The following is a 21,451-nucleotide window of genomic DNA, read 5'->3' as shown; positions in this document are numbered from 1 at the left end:
ACCACTAAAGAGACATTTTCAAAAATATCTTATTCATTAAGTGGCAAAAGACTCTTATGCCATTGTTATTATATATATAATAAATTATTATTTAAATAAAAATAAAAAAATAAAAATAAAATAAAAAATAAAAAATAAAATAAAAATAAAAAAATAATAAAAATAATAAAAAAAAAGAATAAATTTTTTTTTATGTTTTCGAATTATACTTTTCAAATTCGAATTTTTTTATAAAATTTTTTTTTCAAATTTCTTTTTGAAAAACGAAAATTATGTTTGAAACTATTTTTAAAAATTTTATATATTTTTTAAGTATTTATTTATATATTTATTAGAATCTTAAATTTCACATTCCAAAAACCCTAGCCCACCCCCTCAACTCTAAACCCTAAATCTAGATTAGTTAACCCTAAGAGTATAATTGTCTTTTACCCTTCATTAAAAGTGATGGTAAAAGTGGCTAGTGTAAACATGAAAAGTGGTACTATGAATGTGCTATTTGTGACAATTTCCCAAATATCAATTCTATAGTAACTAAATAAAAATTTTAAAATGTGTCGTATTCAGTCTGTAAAAATTAGATAAAAATGAAGGAGATTCTCAATTTGTTTATTTCATACTATGAATTTATTTTACCAAACTCGAAAATATATTAATATATAATAACAATTAATAATAAAATAAAATATATAAAACAAATCATTATACATTAATAATATCGAATAAGAAACATAACTAATAACATTTTAGATTTACACAATATATAACACTAAAATGTAAATTATATCTTTGAAAGTTTTGCGATAGTATCTGTTATATATTTATAAAATAAAAATCTATCCGCACGGATGTGCGGGTAAAAAATCTAGTTACATTATTATTATTTTTGAACAGGAACTTTTTTTTAGCACCATTAATAAATTACCAATTGTTTTGAGCTGTGAACATAATTACATTATTTTCTTCTGTTTACTTATTAATAATTAATTGACCCTAGCAAAATAAATAAATTTTATCAGTCTTCTTCACTCTTCAGATAAAAACAAATACGATAAAACGAATGAAATAGAGAAAAGCAAAGGCAATTTGTGTAAAGTATACGACAGCAGTTGGCCCCTAATCATGAAATAATTGGCAACCATGCATGCAATATTGCAATTATTCCACATGTTCAGTCATAAGTAAACTTTTAAACTACTCTGGGATTTTTAAATAACATTTAACGAGATCAAACTTGAAAAAGGAAACTAAAAGACATGTAGATGATAGGTAAAAAGCTCACTATTTGTAGTTTTTCTTACAAAAAAAAAAAAATCTTATTTCGATTAGACCGACCATGCAATGCCGCCTTTTCTATAATTCTAGTATTTAATTTGGGGTAACGAAATTCAATCTTAAAATTAATGGAATTCCAATTTGTTGCTAAGTCCAGTTATAATACTTCACAAAAATAAACGAGTTAATGAATTGAAAGTCCACATTGATATCAAAATCTCAAATTAGAAGATTAAATTAACCAGAATCATATTTGCAAAAATATCCACGTGAAATTTTAATTATTTTGATGTGTTTGTTTAGAGTCATAATGTTTAGTAGTCTAATCGTCAACAATAAGAGTGATGCTTTTCGCAACCATCCTTTGCTTGAAGTTAAACCAACAACCCCACCACAATATGAGAAGACAGCATAATTGGAAACAGAAAACCATTTTAAGTTGTAAACGTACAGATAAAAGTATATTTGTAAAAAATGTTCAAGAAATATATTTAAAAAACTATACCTAACACAACCTTTTAATTAATACTTAAGCTGGACAGAGTGAGGGAGGAGAATGCAACAATGTTTCTGAAGGAACAACGACCTCTCTCCTCTCACCCCTTCCTCCCCCCGACTCTCTTCTCCAAAGTTCACCACCATTTTGCTTGCTTTTTCCGGCGGCCGCTCCGCCGTTCGCGGTCGTCGGATCCCCTCCTTTCTCCTGTGTGTTTTATTCTGTCTTTATCTTCTTTGTGCTCTCTTATCTCTGCGGCAGGGAGAGCTCTGCGTAAGCTCAGATCCAGAATTTCAAGTTTCAGATCTGTGGCCTCCGGTGGCGAGTTTAGGCGCGTGAGGACGGTGTCTGTCTTTCCTATGGTTGTGGCCTTCAGTCTCGTGCTTGGAGTTCCGGCGTTTTTGTTTTGCTTGGTGTGGGCTCTCGGGTGAGCAGTGGCGCGTTGACGCCGGTTGGGTCTTCTTCACGGCGGTTCTCTCGGTCTTTGGTTGGGGTGTCTGTCCGTGGTTGGCTCTGGCTAGGAGCTTTGTGGCAGGCTTCTTGTTTCTGTTCAGTCTCGGGTTATCGGTTGTCCTTCCGGTAACGCCGCGTGAGAGTCAGTCCGGAGCTTTAGTCGGTAAGCTTGGTCTCTGGTCTCTCTAGTGGTCACGCGTTTGGTCAGAACTTTGTTTCTTACTCTGTTCGATCTACGGATCTGGGGTGTTGCAGAAGTTTTTGCCTCCGTTTGTGTGCAGGTCCGATGTTGTGGCCCTCGGGTTACTCTCGCCTTTCCTAATAAAGATGTGGGGTTTGGCGGTGGCGGTCGTCGTTTCTCCATCCTCTCGGGTTTTTGGTGATGGTTTAGCTGTGGAGTTGTTTGGGTTAGCAGGAATTGGATAGGCTTTAGTTTGGCTCCGGCTTTCTAGCGTGCTTGGTGGTATTTCTTCGGAAGAAGTGTTTCTGGCCGGTCCCACTGCTCTATATGAGCCTTGGGTTCAACGGGTGTACACGGTCACGGTTTGGTGAGTTGGAGGCAGCAATCTTCAGCATCCTTCTCCGAACGACGGCATCGTCGGTTGTGAGATTCTCTTCGTGCTGCCGGTTAAGTATCTCTCGGGTTAGCTAGCGAGTTTGGGTTGTGATTCTTTGGGCTGTTTATGACGTTTGAGTTCTCCAGAAGCTGCAGGAGCCGTGTGTTTCAAGGTTTGAGGGCGCCTTTCGCTCCGGTAGCTTGTGGCGACTGGTAGCTCTCTCTGTTGTCGATTCGCTTTCTGGTCCTGCGTGCTAAAGTTGAAGTTTTGTTCATTGTCAGCTTCTTCTTTGCTTCATTAGTTTTTCGTTGCTTAGATCCCTTTTGTTTAGTTTATTTATGTCCTTCTGCTACTAGTTCGCTGTGTATCGTCTGTAAAAAATTGAAAAGTTGGTATAATAATTTAACATTTTACCAAAAAAAAAAAAAAAAAAACAATGTTTCTGAAGCCGATCTTACAAAGTTTTCGCAAACTCTCGAAACAATACATCATGTTTGGATACGCTATGATATAAGAATATCGTCTGTGAAGGTGATACAAAAATAGTGATAAAACCCATAAAAAGAGATGCTGAAAATTTCTATAACGCGACAGATTGCTTAGCAAAAGAATTTCTACAACTAAATACTCAAGTCGTATTCTTTCTATGTCCCAAGATGTATTGACCATATAGACCTCAGCAATCAGATGCTTAATGAAAAAAATGCAAAGCAGATGAAAAATAAAATAAAAACTCAATTGATTGAAGTAAATCAAGGCTTGGGCCTTTAATGTATAACGTGCTTATAGGCTTTAACTATATGGACCATATAAAAATTCTGACCCACTTCAATCACCTTTTTGTTTCACTAAGTTGCTGTCCCTGGGTAGTATAAAACTAGAAGGAAGCAGCTCTTGTTATCTTAAATTCAAACAGTAAGAGTGAGAGCACCTTACGAAACGTAACACCAGTAGAATCTTAAATTCAAACAGTAAGAGTGAGAGCACCTTATGAAACGTAACACCAGTAGAATGTTAAAACATCTCCAACTGTTTATTTTTTCGTTTTATTCTTTTTAGAGAAATTGGTGCCATTGCACCCAAAAACAGCTCTATCTAGCATAACACCCATCTCTTGATTAAACTATTTTGCATGACCATTTTGCCCTTACCGGCTACATACAGAACCGTGTGCAGACAATGTGTTTTTGTGTCAGAATGATCCCACCAAACCATTGGATAATTCAGTGTGAGAGTGCTCCTACCCAACCATTGGATAATTCATTGTCTCGTACCTTTTTGAGAAAGAAACTCAAAAATTTCATTTTTCATCTTTTTACGCTTTTGATTTCATTTCTCGGCATCAAGGCAACACATTTAATCGCGTTTCCCCAACCACCATTTTCGTTTCATCCATCTTTTTAGATTTTTCGTCGATTCATTCTTCATATGCTTTTCCAGTCAATTCACCTCGAATCCTTGTTTCAGTCCCTCACTAAACCCCTAATTTCTCACTCCTATTTTTCCTAAACCTTTGAGATGGACGAAATACCACTTTCTCGTAGCATGTTCGCCGTTGGTGACAAACCGTGTGGCGAGCGTATCAACTCGTATCGCAAAATCAAGAAGACAAAGTTGATTATCGACGCGTTTGAACCAGAGGAGTTGGATTTCATGCGAAACTCGAAAGTCGGAAAGATTCTAGCTATTGACGAGAACCCTCCATTCTCGGGGGCGTTTGGTCAGCATGTTATTACCTTAGTTGATAGAAAACGTTAGAAGCTGCAAATTCGTTTAGTACCTTAGTTGATAGCCCATACGTTGTCTGTTAATATCACATTTACATGGTAACTGATCTAGTTACGGGTATTAAGTTAGTTATATGCAGAACCATGACTAGGTATGTCATTTGTTGTTTGTTACCTTTATGAGTACCCGCTAACTACGTTTATTTACCGTTAAAAATTGTTAAGCTCTACCATGTAGATTTGTCAATTTTGTTACTCGTTACCTATACATTTGCCTGCTTTGTCATTCAGTTACGACTAAAGAATAATTTATCAACTACAACCTGTAGAACTCGGTACTAATGAATATATCAACTAACATTTGACTCACCCAATATCTCACACTCCTCAGCCTCTTGGCCATTTGGCTTAATATCAGCCCTGCCGTAGGCTGCATCGCCAGAAGCAGAACCAATATGTAAATTTAATAACTGACTTCCATCATTATTTGGATGTGTAACATTTTCCTTCCCCTTTGATGTTGACCCTACACTCACAGCAGCAGTTCTATCCGTACCTGCTAACAAAAATGATAACAGGTAAACCATTTTTTAGCTACTACAACAAAAAATATAAGTCTTACTTATATGAATAAGAACGACCATCCACCCGCATACCTATGGCTAAAGTGAGTCATGATTGATTTTGAGTTTCAGTAACCACTTCCTGAAGACTGATTATCCCATCACTTGTTAGTTTGACGACCTCCATTTCATCAGATGAGTCCGTTTCGATTAACATCAAGCTTTTTCACCTTCTTTACTTGTTATCCTAAGTTGGATAACAGAAAACGTTAGAAGCTGCAAATTCGTTTAGTACCTTGGTTGATAGTCCATACATTGTTTGTTAATGTCACATTTACATGGTAACTGATCTAGTTACGGGTATTAAGTTGGTTATATGCAGAACCATGGCTGGGTATATCATTCGTTGTTTGTTACGTTTATGAGTACCTGCTAACTATGTTTATTTACTGTTAAATATTGTTAAGTTGTACCATGTAGATCTGTCCATTTTGTTACTTGTTAACTATACATTTGCCTACTTTGTCATTCGGTTACGACTAAAAAATAAAATAATTTATTTTTTTACACTTACTTTTCTATTTTAACATGTACGAAACCCCTCTTTAACCAACGGACCATCGTCTGCAGCGCATCCTCCTGTCAAGTCTATTCCTCGGAACGACTTTCCACCAAATCTCTGTTTCTCTGCAGTCTGATACAGACCTTGTACGACCGCCGATTCTCTTTGGGCATAAAGCAGGGACAATTTCGTCCTTCTATGGCAAAAAGGATAGTCATTTTTCCCTTATCCAAACTTATGGGCATTTCACTAAATTACATCTTTGTTAGGTAATATCACACATTCTCTCTTCTTTTTATCTATATAGATAAATTTCTAAAAATCGCTAGATGATAGTTGGGCGCTTTACAAAAGATATTGTTTATGTAGGTGTTTAAACAGATTTTTTTGAACATCTAAACTGATTTTTTTTATAAATTGATTTTAAAATAAAACTGATTTACCACGGGTGTTTAGATACTGTCTGGACCGATTTTCAAAACACTGTTATAGATTAATTTGATTCTTATCATGATTGTTTTAAATATAACACACTTAATTGAGAATTACTTATGAACTTAAGTAAAATATCCACAACAACAACTACGATGATCTATGATTTGGGATATGGCCCCGCGAATCTTTGCCTCATTTGAATGCCCAGGAAAAAGTGTATCCGTAAGCTGTACTTCTACTCGAAAGTTAAGTTTGTGTTTTAATAGATTTGAATTTAACTTTTTTAGTTTATCAAAAAAAAATATATGTATGTATCCAAAAAAGAGTCGAAATTCAAAAAAAAAAAAAAACTTAACAGAAATCTACTACTATCTTCTCTTGTAACAAAAAGGGTAACACACGTAATGAAGAGAGAAGATACACGTGGCGAGTATAAAGCAAAAGATATCAAATCAATCGTCCTTGCGTAGTACACTCGTAGGTCCCACCTATCCATCCTCTCATGCATTAAAAAAAATACATTTTGCATTTTCATCTTACAAAACTTCTCCTTCCTCTTTCGCCATTAACATCTGAAACTCTCAGAAGCGTTAAAAGTCAGTTAGATAATAATGGTGGGACTAAGTATTATTTTGGAGTCGACTAACAACAACAACAACACCACTCTCAGTACTCCTAAACCGCATCAAGTCGTTAACAAATCCACCGTCATGGTCTCCTCCGATCTCCGCCGTGGGAATTGTTATCTGTATTCTGGTTTTCTCGAACATTGTTTTCTCTGCAGAAAGAAGCTTCTTCCAGCCAAAGATATCTACATGTATAAGTAAGTCAATACAATCCGGACTTTTTATTACACGATCTGTTTTTTTTTGTTTTGTCTTTAATGTTTTTTTGTTTTTGAATGTTTTCAGAGGTGATAGAGCGTTCTGTAGCGTGGAGTGTAGATCGAAGCAGATGATCATGGACGAAGAAGTAGAAGAAGAAAGCTTGACTAGAGAGAACTGTTCGTTTACGGCTGTTAAAACGACGACGTCCGACTCGTCTTCAGGCGGTCAGCGTCGGGATCCGGGGAACCGAGCAAGCGGCGGTTTCGCTTTCTGAAACAGAGAGAGCACTGCAAACTGAAAATTGTGATTTGACCTTTCTACCCTTGAGCTTATTTTTGTCGTTTTGTTAAATGAGATGTAAAACCTGAAAGGGTGTTTGGGTGTTTCGGTATTTCGAGTTTGCATATCTATGGGAGAGCCCCTAGTTTTATTATTTTAGTAGGCTCGGAAGAATATTTTTAATTTTAAAGTATTAATTTTCTTCTGCTGAAGCTGACCTTTTTGCATACACTATCAACACAGAGTCCCTATATTTAATGTTTGATGGAACTTTAACTTTAAGTAACTTTATTTTTACAATATGAACATTTAAAGAAGATGAACCTCTCAGGAACTTTTGTGAGTAAAGGGATTTTGTAATACTGGTTAGTGATAATGATGATCTAATCCACAAAGCGCCAAACAAGAAACGTATTAAAAATACTAAACATATGCTTTATTATTTACTATACTACAAATAAATATATTCTCTTGGTTTCATGCGAATGCTACAACGTGTGCGAGATTCTTACCTCTTTAACCCACATGAGTTATCCAAATGGAGTATTTACAATCACAATGAAATGTAAATTAGTATTTCTACTTAGTATTTCAACGAAGCGATAGTGTAATATTCGTTCTTTGAGAACAAAGACATTTCACCTACCTACTTTGTTTTTTTTTTTTGAACTGATACCAACTTACTTTGTTTTGTTCATAAAGGAAAAACATCGTCTTTTAGTGTATCTAAAGTAAATATTACACAACATTAGCATGTGTTACCATAACTAACTTTCAGTCAACCAAATATTTTTCCAAATTTTTTTTCTGATCTTCGTGTCAGAACTTTCGTTTTGTAAACTACTATCATCGAAAGTTTATGTGATTTTATCAAATGGGAGGATAATTACAATTTTATATATATTGCCATATAAATTTGCAGATAATTTGCAGATAAAAATCCACCAGTGGAAATGTAAAAAAACCATCCAGTAAAATTAGCACTTACTCACTAGATTCTTAATTTTCTTTAGAGCATTTTCAACCAGCACTCTCATTTTAAAGGATAGACATTTTTAAATAAGGCGAGGCATGATACTCCAACGATCATCTTCAATTTTCTTTTAAATAATTTTAATTTTAATTTATATTTTAATCCTCAACCTTGTTAATAATTAACTACAGTCACTAAATTTTCATAAAAAAATAAAATATACTATTTGAAAGATTAAAATAAAATATTTATGACAATTATAGTATTAAGTAGTCAAATATATAAAAGTGTTAATACATTATTTTGAATCAATTTTTTTTTTATGAAAATATAATGATAAATACTAGAATATAATATATAAGAAATTATTCATGCGACTGTGAAACATATATAATTATCAAGACTAAAAAGAGAATTGAATTGTGTTTTGAAGGAGTGAATAATACACTTTTAATTTTAGGATACACTATTTATCCTCTTAAAATTTGAACAAATAATATGTTGTTAGAATGCAAAACTCATAAAAATGAAGAAATAAAAAGCTGTTGGAAAAGTTATAAGTTGTTTTGGAATAATGTGGGCCAAATTAATTTTGGCATTTTTTTTAAATGAAATTAATTTTGACATTTCACCTTGTCTTTGTCTGAAATGTGTCCCATGAAATGCAATTGAGTGGAACTCCATATTCATAGGATCTGAATGTGAAGAAACAGTGAGGTCCATATTCATAGGATCCGACTGTAAAGACACCAGTGAGGTCCCTTACCTGTCTCTTTCACTTACAAAGTGGGTTTAAATCGTTTTGGTGGGGTTCAATAGTTCTATGATCAGCCTTTGATTTAATTCAAATAACTAGAGAATCACGTCTTTAATTTAGCCGAACACACCCAATGTCCTTAAATTAATGCAGCCCCTTTCCTAAAAGATAACACCTGGCTAACATTCATTAAGAATGACTCTTATTGCATGTCTGACCTTTCTAAGTACTGGAATAAGATCAAACTAAAATATCTAGCCTATAAAAAGCTGATGAACTCATCTAAATGCAATTTTTAATTAACATTAAGTATATAAACGATATTAACTACTTTAACTTTTAATGAGAAAACTTAAATGCGAAAAATCACTTCGCAAATAATAGTATAGATAAATATCATTCTATAAAAAAAAATTTATGTAAATTTGTGTACAAACTTGTAGTCGAATGTACAAGCATCTAGCTTGATCCATTTCGCATGTCTTGTTTGATGTTTTTTTGTTTCTCTTGAATTCACATGTCAATGACCACCATAAAGTCAGTTCTTACTAAATTTGGTGTGAAAAATCATACATGTCTCTACTTTTTGATATTTATTGTTTTTGATATGATGCATGCAGATTGACATGCCGTCTCAAAAGGGGAAGACCAGCAAAGATCAATGTTTAAGGAATGCTTAAATCGTGAAGCATGCGTTACCTAGAACCATCAAAAACTGACAATGAGGTCTGGACACAACTGGAAATGTTTTTTTGATATCGTTTTCCATGCCAGAATATGAATCAATGTTTTTTTATTATATGTTGAAAGTGTTTCTATAGTTTTTCCTAGAAAACCCTTCTCTACTTTTTGTTCGTGAATATGTGGTTTATTGTTTATGAAGTTGGGATTCAGCCCATGTTATAGTGTATGGACCAATTTGAAGACTTATAGGATTCTAGTTCGGTCCTTACATTGTATTCAAGATGAGTTTATGCCAAGATTCCATGAAAAGAGAGTTTTGGACCTTTTGATGTAGCCGTGTAGGTGTGTGAACCAAACACCCTTCCGCCATAACATTGGAGTGGACTAGTCTACCTTATAAGTAACCACATTGCCTTTGCATTGAAACTAGCTCGGTTTGAGTGCGTCACTATTTTTCTCTACATTGGTTTCCTTTTTTTTCTAATATTGAAAGACACTTTCTAATAAAAGAGGCAAATGACTATAGTAAGAGTATGGGAAGCACCAGTAGACATCTCAAAGCTGATACAGCTAAATACAAGGAGCTTACGTTAAGATACCGCACGCTACACTTAGTTTGGGGAAATGATACATAACCATTCAGTACTTGCTTTAGCATAAACCAGGACCATCTCTAGTTTTATGTACATTGTTTTACCATCTAATATAATATTTGATGATGTGTTTTAAAAGACTGTTTAGTAGTTTCAGAAGTTAGCTCTAATATAAGAAAGAAATAAAGGCGAATATCACATGAATAGAGTTGGGTCCCTTAACAACTCAATATACCATCATCTAGACGTTTGCTATAACTCTGACTTCTAATTTGTTAATATTCGTTTAATTAAATAAGTGGATAAAGAACGCATTAAACTATGTCATAATAAAAGTACTTGATCACAATCATTTTCTCACTTTGGGCGGTTAGACTTCTATCTTCCAATGATTCTTCTACAATGGTCATAAGCCATCGAAAGAGAAAGCTAACACTAGTCCCGATACCACCCATTCAGAAGAAATGTTAAAAGAGCAACCTTTGAAAGAAAGTTCAAACCTTTTAATAATGATTGTTTGCTTTGGGTGAGTCATGAACTGATAAACCGACAAAAGCACGAAACAGGGCAAGTGGAAGTTCTGTAATAGAGAAGTGGGGGCGGACTTAGTAATTTGTTATATCGTTAGAGGGAGAAAGAAAGCTCTGAAAGTTTCCATTTTTATCTGGTAATTTTCGGAAAGTTTCCATTTTTATGTTTTGGTCTAATCTCTTTTCATATCTTCTTTGTAGCTGTGTGAATTGATGAGAGGGTTTTTGGATTACTTTCTTTTAATTGATTTTAGCTTGTAGAAACGAAGAAGAAGAAGCCCTAGCAAAAAAAAAAAGAGTCACAACATGAAGGCGGTTGATGATGATCCTGGGCAGATTAAACGTGCCCTTATTGATGCTTCCGCCGGAGCTATCTCCGGTGCTGTCTCTCGCACCGTTACTTCTCCCCTTGATGTCATTAAGATTAGGTTTCAGGTATCTCTCATTGATTGATAAAGTTTTGCTTTTTATTTGCTTTATCTGAGAATATTTGAGTTGAATGTATTAGTCTTTATTGTTTGTTATTGTTGTTGAGTGTTCTAAAAATGGGTTTAGTCTTCTGTTAGATTTGTAGCTTAGGAAAGTGATTAGCTTTATCTTTGGAGTTATCCTGTTTAGAGATGGCTGAAGAAACTTAATGTTGTGGTTCCAGGTTCAACTAGAACCGACAACTTCATGGTCCATGGTCCGGGGCAACTTGTCTGGAGCGTCCAAGTATACTGGAATGTTTCAGGCAACTAAAGACATATTTAGAGAAGAAGGTTTCCGGGTCTGTCTCTTGAACACTTTCATCTCCTAAAACAACCATTCAGGTATGTGGGCATTAGTGGTTGCTGAGTATTGTTCTTTGTTCTGATGCTCTTGCAGGGTTTTTGGCGTGGTAATGTGCCAGCTTTGCTTATGGTCATGCCTTATACTTCAATCCAGTTTACAGTTCTACATAAGTTGAAATCTTTTGCATCTGGTTCTACTAAAACAGGTTTCCTTAGATTGTAATTTGGATATCAATGTATTTTTTTTCCTTAATTGTTAATTGGTTGTAATCTTTTTGGAATTTGCAGAGGATCATATACATTTGAGTCCTTATCTATCCTTCATCAGTGGAGCTTTAGCAGGATGTGCTGCTACATTAGGATCTTATCCTTTTGATCTTCTTAGGACAATACTAGCCTCACAAGGGGAGCCTAAGGTTTTGTTTGCTTAGCCATTTTAATATAGTCTAAGCTGCTGCATTGTACTAACCATATATGATTCCTGTCTACAGGTCTATCCAACAATGAGGTCTGCATTTGTCGATATTATCAAATCCAGAGGCGTAAGAGGATTGTATAATGGACTAACACCAACACTTGTTGAGATTGTGCCTTACGCTGGCTTGCAGTTTGGCACTTATGACATGTTCAAGCGTTGGATGATGGTAAAGATCATTTAAATATCTTTTTTCTGTGTTGTTTTCTTAAAACAGTCTGTTTATTTTTGTCATTTGATGTTTTCACTAGGACTGGAACAGGTACATGTTATCCTCCAAAGACCAAATAAACGTGGACACAAACCTTTCCAGCTTCCAGCTTTTTGTTTGTGGCCTTGGGGCTGGCACTAGCGCCAAACTCGTCTGCCATCCTCTTGATGTGGTTAAAAAGCGTTTTCAGATTGAAGGTTTACAGAGACATCCGAGATATGGAGCCCGGCTGGAGCAACGTGCATACAGAAACATGTTAGACGGTCTTAAGCAGATTCTGATGTCTGAAGGGTGGCATGGTCTGTACAAAGGCATAGTGCCATCCACTGTGAAAGCTGCTCCTGCTGGTGCTGTTACCTTTGTGGCCTATGAGTTTACCTCTGACTGGTTGGAATCGATTTCTTGGTAGAGATTTTACACTCTTTTTCACATTTCTATATCTTTTTGTCTCTAGCATTTCTTATAGTCTCTGCCCTATTCATGGGTGTGTTAAACACATTTCATATGATCATTGGTTATTGTGGGAGTTATACGAGTAAACATCAAATTTTGTCGGCAGTTTTGAAAGTTTCTAACAAGTTTAGCCGATTCTGTAAAATGAGATTGTTAAACTGAGTAGTGAATGAATCCAAGTTATCATGTTCCAGCACATGTTTCTCGAAATAGGGAAAAATACTATGGATTTTTTACCACTACTTGATAAAACATTTGTTGAATTTGACAATAGATATCATTTCTTACAAATTTAATATATAAATAGATGTATTACCTTATTTACATTTCTCCTTTTTATTATATACAAATACTTTCTGAAAATATTGATGTTTTCTGTATATATATACAGAATAGATCTTCCGTATTTGTAATTATTAATAACAAATATATTTCTAATGTTATTTGGATTATACATACATCTTGGTCAGAAGGTTTAATATTAAATTATTTGTTATTAAATAACATTTAATCTATTATATATTATATATCAAGTCCTATATAAATTATCTGAGGATTTAAATACAGGCTAAAATTTGATGTTCAATTTTAAAATTTTGTCACTAAACTAAACAAAAGGCAAAAATTGTCATTAATACTTGACTAACATTAAACCAGATCTTTGAAAAAATATTCCTGGTTTAAATTGAGGTATAAAGATTTTACAATACCGAAATTTAAATTTATGGATACTAATTTACTTTTTGAATCAGGCCTCTGATAAATTATATATACATGATGAGATTTCCGAATTGATACTATATCAGGAGCTTTAAATTTCTAGAACCACTCCAAAAACCTCCATATAAAAGGATTCACAAGATATTACAGATATCACAGAAACAAGTTGTAAGAAAGAAAAACAAGTTGTGTTTCAAAAAAAAAGAAAGAAAAACAAGTTACAAGAAAGAAAAACAAAGAATGGGTATTCAGAGATCTACATACAATTTCATTGTGGTTTCTATCATTGTCCTGTTCTTAATCACAGGTCAGTCAACTAGCACAATTTGTTTATAGTGTGTATAATTATCAGGAAATGATCCACGATTTTGTAGTACTTAAGTTTCAAATTTTTGGAAGAACATAAAGAACGTTCTTGCTCATGTAAAGTTTTTCAATTTATAGAGTTTAGAGGGTTTATAATATGATAATATATGTTTATTGGTTATGCATAAACTATTTACAGGATCAGAAGCTAGATCAGGGATACATGCTGACTCTGTTTGTCCAGGAGTATGTCAACCCGGAGTTGAACCAGTCTGCAGTACACTCTGCGGTAACTTAGGGTTTCCTCAAGGCTACTGTGAAGGCTTAACGTGTTGTTGCAACCAGTTCCCCTCCCCCCCACCCCCACCCCCAGCCCCCTAAACCATTAATTAATTGATATATTGCTTGTTAACTCTCGATTAATGGTCTTTTATCTTTTGAAATAAATATTAATAATGCTTTCTCATTTAAACACTTATAAAGTAAAACGTTTATGTAATATTTTCGTAATTATTATATCATGAAAACATTAATAAAGTAAATTCGAGATTATTGTTCCGTTTATATTTCTTGGTATGAAAAGACAAGAGTTTATCACAACCTCACATAGATAACTTAGTAAAGAACTCTAGAAGAGAACTTGTTCCCTAAGAGACATAATTAACAATCTATTTCAGATTTGGTCTAGCATTAGAAGTAGAAGAAGACGAAGAGTATAGCAAAGAAGACGCAGAGAAACTCGTGCTACTACTTCTCAAATACTTAGCCGTTTGCTGCATAGCAGAAGAAGACAAAGACTCATCTCTCCCTTCTCCTCCATTGTTATTACAACCAGGGGCGAAGCCACACTATGAGTTAGGGGTGCAGGTGCACCCATAAAAATATTGATATTACAAAAATTATAGGCAAAATCAATGTAATTCTATTAGATAAAGTGGTTATAATGCTCTAGTGCACCCATAATTTATCCAGGTTCGATCCTTTACATAGTGTTTTTTATTTTTAAATTAATTGTGCACCCAGTCAAAAAGATCTCTGCATTCGCCCCTGATTACAACTCCCCGAGCAACCATTATTCCCACCACCCTTCATCGGTTCCTCTCTTTCTTGACGTATCTCACTGAGCATAGCAGCCACGTCTTTCATTGTAGGCCTGTCTTCAGGTATAGGGTTCACGCAGAGAAGTGCAACTCCAAGTGTTTGCATCACCTCTTCTACTTCTGACTCTGGCCTTGCTTGTAGTCCCTGGTCGATTACTTGTATATCTCTGATCTTCTTGACCCAGTCTACTATGTGGAGACCGTCTGGTATTGTTGGATCGATCGGTTCCTTCCCTGTTAATACCTCTAGGACCACGACTCCGAAGCTATACACATCGCTCTTCTCTGTTATCTTCATTGAATATCCATATTCTGCATAGTACAATAGTCAAACAAATCTATTATGTCCGATTGATATATGTTGCTATCAATTTGAAAAGTTTCAACCAAATAAATGAGAATGTATTAAATGTTATACTTTAATCGTATACTATATACTTGTATGTTAAAAAAATTCATATTCTAGAAATAAAAATATTTCAAAAAAAAAATATATATATATATATATATACATATATACATATAAAGATTTTTATGCAATTTTATTATGTTAAATTGTAAACTTCAAAAAATTGATTGTATTACTGAATTCTTATTAGTTAAAAATTATAAACGCATAAATAATTATAATTTAATATGTTTTGTAATGTGAAAGCTTTTTAGACTACTAATAAGCATGACCAATAATGCTTCAACTCAGTTAATTAGTATCAAAATATAGATTTCGAAAGTACCTGGAGCTATGTAACCATAGGAACCAGCAATGGTTTTGGAAGAACGAGCAAAGTCGCCATCATCAACAAGCTTAGCAAGTCCAAAATCTCCAATGTAAGGCTCAAAATCAGGGCCAATGAGAATATTATTAGCCTTGATGTCTCTATGAACAATGGGAGGAACACAATCATGATGCAAGTAAGCCAAACCCTGAGCTGCACCAAGTATAATCTTGTACCTAACCTCCCATCCTAAGCTACATTCACCACTCCTCTCGTGAAGCAAGCTTCCTAGACTACCATTCGACATATAATCATACATAAGAAGTCTAGTGTTCTTGTTCCAGCAACATCCCAAGAACCTGACTATGTTCTTGTGTCTGATCGACCCAAGTGTCTTGACCTCAGCTGAGAATGAGTCTCGACCTCCTGATGTCTTGGCAACCGTCACCGTCACTGGCCAGAGCTTTTTCACTGCTATGACTTCTTGGTTAGGCATTTCTGCTTTATACACTACTCCAGAGCAGCCTTTACCTATAACGTTACCTTCTACCAAACACTTGAGTACATGTTCCACTGTGAAGTTCAGTTTCTGGAAAGGTGTGAACTGCCATGTCCATAGGTTCTCCCCCTTCTCTGAATCATTACCCTCTTGAATCATTTGCCTTGCGCGTAAAACCGCTAACACGCCAAGTACTGCTAGAACAATTGTCACGCTGATAAGCAATCCAATGGCTATCTTGAGTCTTTGTGAGTGCGCAAAATCTCCACCGTGCTGTGTGTTTAACAGTGTGCTGTTACTGACAAAACAAGACCTCAGACCTTTAGAACATAGTCCAGAGTTTCCTTCCATCTCTTCTGCCACAATCTGTCTGAAAACCTTACTGTCTGAAAGATAACCAGAGAATCTGTTGTGAGAGATGTTCAGAGAAACTAAGTTTTCTAGACCGGACAACGCAAAGAGGTCCCCTGAAAGCATGTTGTGAGAGATATCCAGCACGGATAACCGGTTAAGCGCTGAGATCCTGGCTGGGATAAAACCAACTAATGAGTTCCAGCTCAAGTTCAAGGCAATGTCTAGATCTTGAATGTCAAAGAGTTCTTCTGGTATGGCTCCAGAGATGTTATTACTGCTGAGATCAAGAAGCTGAAGATTCATGCAGTGACCTAGAGACGGAAGGATCTCTCCATTTAAGGAGTTCTTACTGAGGATGAGCCGGTTAAGCGAACGGAGCTGACCAAGACTATCAGGAAGCTTGCCAGTCAAGTCATTTGAAGAGACATCAAGTACTTGAAGCTTTGTTAAAGAAGATAAAGAGAGAGGGAGAGAACCTCTTAGAGTGTTGTTGCTCAAGTTTAGCATTTGTAGCTGTCTGCAGTTGCTTATCTCCCAAGGAACTGGACCGGAGAGACTGTTCTCAGACAAGTCTAGGAAGCTAAGGTTCTCAAGTAAACCTATTTCCTTAGGGATCTCTCCGGTGATCTTGTTATTGACAAGCCTTAATCTGACAAGAGAAGTGCAGCTTCCGATCTCCGGTGGGATAACACCGGAGATCGAATTAGATATAAGCAAGAGCTTGGTCAGATTGCGAAGCTGGAACAAACCAGGAGGTAAAGCACCAGTGAGAAGATTCTGAGACAAGTCAAGAGCTTGAAGATTCTGACAACCAGCTAACTCGGTCGGAATATTCCCTTCTAGCTTGTTCTGCCACCCCAAGAAGATGTTAAGCTCCTTGAGTAATCCAATCTCCGGCGGTATCAAACCGGAGATCTGATTAGCATCAATCTGCAGCTGAACAAGCCTTGAGCAGTTGCTTAGAACAGAAGGTATCGACCCTGTGATGTTGTTGCTGCTAAGCATAAGCTCTTGGAGATTAGACAAGTTACCAAAGGACTTAGGTATGGTTCCTGAGAAAGAGTTCATAGAGAGATCAACCGCGTTTAAGCTTTTGATGAATCCAATCTCTTCAGGGATGGGACCGTGAAGATCATTTTGCCATAGAAGCATCTTCTCTAGGTTTTGAAGCTGACCTAGCTCTCGTGGAAGCGTGCCAGACAAGTCATTGTCGTATAAAAACATATTGATAAGCTCAGAGCAGTTCCCAAGCTCTTTAGGGATCTCCCCTGAGAGCATTGTTGAATAGACAGATATAGTCTCGAGCTTGGTTAGTTGACCTAACGTGACAGGCAAGTTACCTGATATTTTCGTCGCAGCAAGCCCTAGAACCGTTAGGTTCCTACAGTTTCCGATCTCCTCAGGGATCTTCCCTGAAAGCTCTGAGTTTCCTCCGGCTCTTAGGCTCTCGAGAGTCGAGATCTTCCCGAGCTCGGACGGGAGGGTCCCTGATAAGAAGTTGTCGAAAATATCGAGATTCTTGAGTGACACGCAACCTCCGAGTTCAGGTGGGATCTTTCCGGTGAGGCCATTGGAGTTTAAGATGAGCTCTTGGAGGTTCTTGAGCTTCCCTAGAGACGAAGGTATCTCACCAACGAGGCTGTTTGAGCTTAAGTCGATGACTCTGAGCTGAGAACAGTCTCCGACGTCGGAGGGGATACTTCCGGTGAGATTGGTGTTGGAGATGACGAGTTTCTGAAGTGAGGTAAAGGTAGAGATGTTAGGAGGGAAAGGTAAAGCAAGCTGAAGAGAGACGACATTGATCTCTGTAACGAGGTTGTCGGAAGAGGAGCAAGTGATGTAAGGCCAGTGACATGGGTCTGAATCAGAAGGGTTCCAGCTTGAAAACGCTGTCGGTGGTGGAGAGTTCGAGCTGCGAAGCCAAGAAACCAACGCAGCGACTTCGTTGCTTGATGCAGAGGCCGAGGAGATGAAGAAAGGTAGAAACAGAGAGAAGAGTGTAACAGTTAAGACCTTTCTTGGAATCGGCATTTGTTAAGACAAGATTTGTTTTCCCCCTTTGGCTCTCAAATCCAAAACCAGTCTTCTCGGTTCTGCATCGATTTTGAGTCTCTCTCTCTCTCTCTCTTTCTCTCTCTTTCTCTTTGGCGTAGGGTTTAAGGGAGCTTTTACTTTAGAGAAGTAATGAACTTCATATGCTCTGTCTTTTTCTTTTACCTCGAGGTTCTGTTTTTATCTGAATAATCAATTACTACTGTCATTAACTTTTTCTTTAAAGTCTGTTTGCTGAGACAACTGTCTAATGACAAGTCCATAGATTAAACTTACCGTTGTTAGTTTTGGCATCTTTGGAAAATAATGTATTTATTATATGTTTTAGCATTTTTTGACCCATAAGAAAAATGTTGGAAGTATTAAAAACGACCAATAATAAATAGTTTTGTTACCTTTTTATGTAATTTAACTAAAAATACAAAAACAGAACTTGAAATACTGTAATTACAAGAGTAAGATAGAAAAAACGAAGGGCATGTGGTTTTGCATAGTTTTCCTCAAATGAGTCAGGATTGTGAGTTGGTTTGTTTTCGAGACCTGAGCCAGAGCGTTTAAGATTCTTCCTCGTTTGAAGTAAACCGCGTCTATTATTGTATTAGTATAATAACGTTTCATTTATTAAGGGAAGGAAAAACAATTGGTAATGATAATAAGTTTTGAATATTGATGGATTTTGTTATCAAAATGTATTACTTTATTTCAGTGTCATGATCTTTTTTGAAAAAAAAAAAACATTAGTTGTAACCTTTTTTTATCTCGAGTATGGAGCATAATGTATTTATAGATAGAACCGGCTCAATAATTTTATGTGCCCTCTTAAAATTAATATTGATTTCAAGTTTTCAATCAATAATTTTTATTTTAAAAATACTATAAGTAGTTTTAAAAAAATGTGATGAAAGCAAAAATGTATTCATATAAAATATTTTTTATTATTTTTTGTATAAAATTATATACATTTGAAAAGATCAGGCTTTTAACTAGTATTAAAGAGTCGGAGGGGCATCGGATTGGATCCATGACGGTCACATTATTTGTCCCTGCGCTCTTGTTTATAAATCAGAATGGACTTTATTATATGAAATCTGGATTGGGTTTTTAATTAGCAACAAAAAACTGGATATTGGGCTTCAGTGCACAATATTATGGCTGGCTAAATCTGTTTCCGAATGTTCTGAACCTAGTTTGAAGTCTTTTTTTTAATATCTTCAAATGTTAAAATATATCGTAAATGACAAGGGGTGTGTGAAATGGTTTGGGGGCAAAAGCTTATCCTTCATATGATTTATCTTTGATGTTTAAGCTGCAATTCTTACTTGGACAATGTCATGCTCATGCAATTTTTGTCAGAAGGAATCGGTTTTGAGATTATTGATTGAACTTCAAGCAAGTAAACCTTTAAGAATGGCCAAAGTTAACAACTGAAACGAAAGGAGATAAGAAAACACCATTGTGTTGATGTAATCGCATTATTGGTGAAAGTAAACAAGAAGACGGAATACTCTTTCCTGAGACAAAAGTGCCTCATAATCTGTTATTTCCTTGCTTGCACAAGATTATATGTGAATCTTTTCTAGTGAGCATTGTCACGCATATATATAATTATTATATGGGACTAGAGAGTGGCTTGGTTCACAGATAATTTTAAGTTGTAAGTAAAATATATTTCAAAAAGAAAAAAAAAAGTTTTAAGTAGGATTATAAATAGGGTTATCCATAGAAAGTAAATTAAAATTTTAAAGTATAATATTTGTTTGTAACTCAGAAAAGATGAAAGTGAAGGCTTAAAGTATAATTTTACATCGTAGACTGTTGTAGAAATCATGGTGCTCCACAATTGTATAAACAATTACAGGTATATCTATCAGAGCCTGGTGGCTTCTCAATGCAAGTTCCGAACCCTTTTAACGTTTTAAAACACACTTTCCTGCACTTTGCCAACAAACATTGTGTCCCTGGCATAAGTTCTTTTATGCATCTCTTTTGAGCCTCAGTTTGAGGAACGACCAGTAACACTGTAGCCAAATTGTAAATAAATTTATGCAATTTAAATACAAACTGCTTCTATATCGACATAGTTATATCGTCGAATATATATGATAATATAAATAAACAAAGACAATTGTTTGACAAAAAAAATAAACAAAGGCAATTTACCTGAGAAGAGAACCATCAAAACCATAAAATAAGAAACAAATTGCTTGGACATGATGAGAGTGCTTTTATATGTTTTTATTCTTAAGATGTATTGTAAAATCTGTTTTTTCTTTCACCAAGAATCTGTCTTATATACTACCTCAGAGTCAAACAATATCATGGTAGCAAAAATGTATTAATTGAAACAATCTGTATTTAATACTCTTTTCGTTTTTTTTAAATTTAGCGTTTGGAATTATGGTCATTAATTATCTTAATTAACCATAATTCACCTAAATAGAAAAATAATTTGCACAATATAAAATATTATATAGTATAAAAAGCGATAAATTTTATATTGAAATTTGAAACATCATTTAAATTTGAAACAAAAAAGAAGATAATACTTTCTCCGTTTCATGATAAATAGTTGTTTTAGTCGTAACTCTAATTACATGTTGTTTCGTGTATGGGTGAATAAGTATAAACTCCGTTTAAAAAAAGAAAAATACTAGTACCATTTCTCAAGGAAAATTACATGTGACGGCCACAGGTAGACACATCCTCAGTTCATCACTATCGACCAGAACACTTCCCTTAGACACGGCCAGAGCTGATGCAGACCCTTGAAGATGTTTGCGCAATGGGTTAAGTATGTTTAGGCCCAACTCTTCACTCGAGTTTTGGGCTGAGACTGAGAATGGTCTTCTTTGAGACACTCTTGGTTGAGCTGCAGGCTTTGCCAACAATATTTCACAAAATCAACAGATTTATCGAACCTGAATATTCAAGTAGTCTAAAAATTACATTGCTTAAAACAAACTAAATTAATTGAGGTAGTGTGACATGTTGGGAGAAGCGTTTGGTAAAGCAAATATTTTAATGAAAGAGAAGATAGCTATTGGCCAAACCTATCTTATCAACAACATAACATGACATTGA

The 21,451-nt window shown here is 35.3% G+C and overlaps 3 protein-coding genes across 4 annotated transcripts; 2 read left to right on the top strand and 1 right to left on the bottom strand.

Moving 5' to 3' along the window:
- Positions 1-6,598: 6,598 nt before the first annotated feature.
- Positions 6,599-7,386, top strand: BNACNNG30940D (FCS-Like Zinc finger 15). The gene is made up of 2 exons (XM_013876489.3): positions 6,599-6,891; positions 6,980-7,386. The coding sequence occupies exons 1-2, from the start codon at positions 6,680-6,682 to the stop codon at positions 7,167-7,169; spliced, it is 402 nt and encodes a 133-aa protein (XP_013731943.2). The 5' UTR covers positions 6,599-6,679; the 3' UTR covers positions 7,170-7,386.
- Positions 7,387-10,544: 3,158 nt separating this feature from the next.
- LOC125577693 (mitochondrial thiamine diphosphate carrier 2) lies at positions 10,545-12,728 on the top strand. 2 transcript variants are annotated; one of them, XM_048739338.1, is made up of 7 exons: positions 10,545-10,848; positions 10,973-11,146; positions 11,364-11,480; positions 11,579-11,690; positions 11,773-11,900; positions 11,976-12,128; positions 12,211-12,728. In XM_048739338.1, exons 2-7 carry the CDS (start codon positions 11,018-11,020, stop codon positions 12,577-12,579), a joined length of 1,008 nt encoding a protein of 335 aa, XP_048595295.1. In that variant the 5' UTR covers positions 10,545-10,848; positions 10,973-11,017; the 3' UTR covers positions 12,580-12,728. The 2 variants fall into 2 exon arrangements, with proteins under 2 accessions (XP_048595295.1, XP_048595294.1); XM_048739337.1 differs by having other exon boundaries at positions 10,966-11,146.
- Positions 12,729-14,187: 1,459 nt separating this feature from the next.
- LOC125577692 (LRR receptor-like serine/threonine-protein kinase RGI2) lies at positions 14,188-18,564 on the bottom strand. Its single transcript, XM_048739336.1, has 3 exons — positions 15,484-18,564; positions 14,708-15,061; positions 14,188-14,481 (listed from the first exon to the last, which is right to left on the bottom strand). Exons 1-3 carry the CDS (start codon positions 18,347-18,349, stop codon positions 14,318-14,320), a joined length of 3,384 nt encoding a protein of 1,127 aa, XP_048595293.1. The 5' UTR covers positions 18,350-18,564; the 3' UTR covers positions 14,188-14,317.
- Positions 18,565-21,451: the final 2,887 nt, after the last annotated feature.

This window comes from Brassica napus, chromosome A9 (genome assembly GCF_020379485.1).
Source record: "Brassica napus cultivar Da-Ae chromosome A9, Da-Ae, whole genome shotgun sequence".
NCBI classification, from domain to species: domain Eukaryota; kingdom Viridiplantae; phylum Streptophyta; class Magnoliopsida; order Brassicales; family Brassicaceae; genus Brassica; species Brassica napus.
The sequence above is the reverse complement of the archived record's forward strand: the minus strand, read 5'-3'. Positions and strand labels throughout refer to the sequence as shown.

Bases quoted from the DNA above. Each gene is read 5' to 3' on its own strand.
- BNACNNG30940D (XM_013876489.3), top strand. From the start codon at position 6,680: ATGGTGGGACTAAGTATTATTTTGGAGTCGACTAACAACAACAACAAC. The intron at 6,892-6,979 runs GTAAGTCAATAC...GAATGTTTTCAG, and splicing joins AAAGATATCTACATGTATAA to AGGTGATAGAGCGTTCTGTA.
- LOC125577693 (XM_048739338.1), top strand. From the start codon at position 11,018: ATGAAGGCGGTTGATGATGATCCTGGGCAGATTAAACGTGCCCTTATT. The intron at 11,901-11,975 runs GTTTTGTTTGCT...TCCTGTCTACAG, and splicing joins CCTCACAAGGGGAGCCTAAG to GTCTATCCAACAATGAGGTC. The intron at 12,129-12,210 runs GTAAAGATCATT...TGTTTTCACTAG, and splicing joins TGTTCAAGCGTTGGATGATG to GACTGGAACAGGTACATGTT.
- LOC125577692 (XM_048739336.1), bottom strand. From the start codon at position 18,349: ATGCCGATTCCAAGAAAGGTCTTAACTGTTACACTCTTCTCTCTGTTT. The intron at 15,062-15,483 runs GTACTTTCGAAA...TGTACTATGCAG, and splicing joins CTATGGTTACATAGCTCCAG to AATATGGATATTCAATGAAG. The intron at 14,482-14,707 runs GTTGTAATCAGG...GCTTCGCCCCTG, and splicing joins GAATAATGGTTGCTCGGGGA to GTTGTAATAACAATGGAGGA.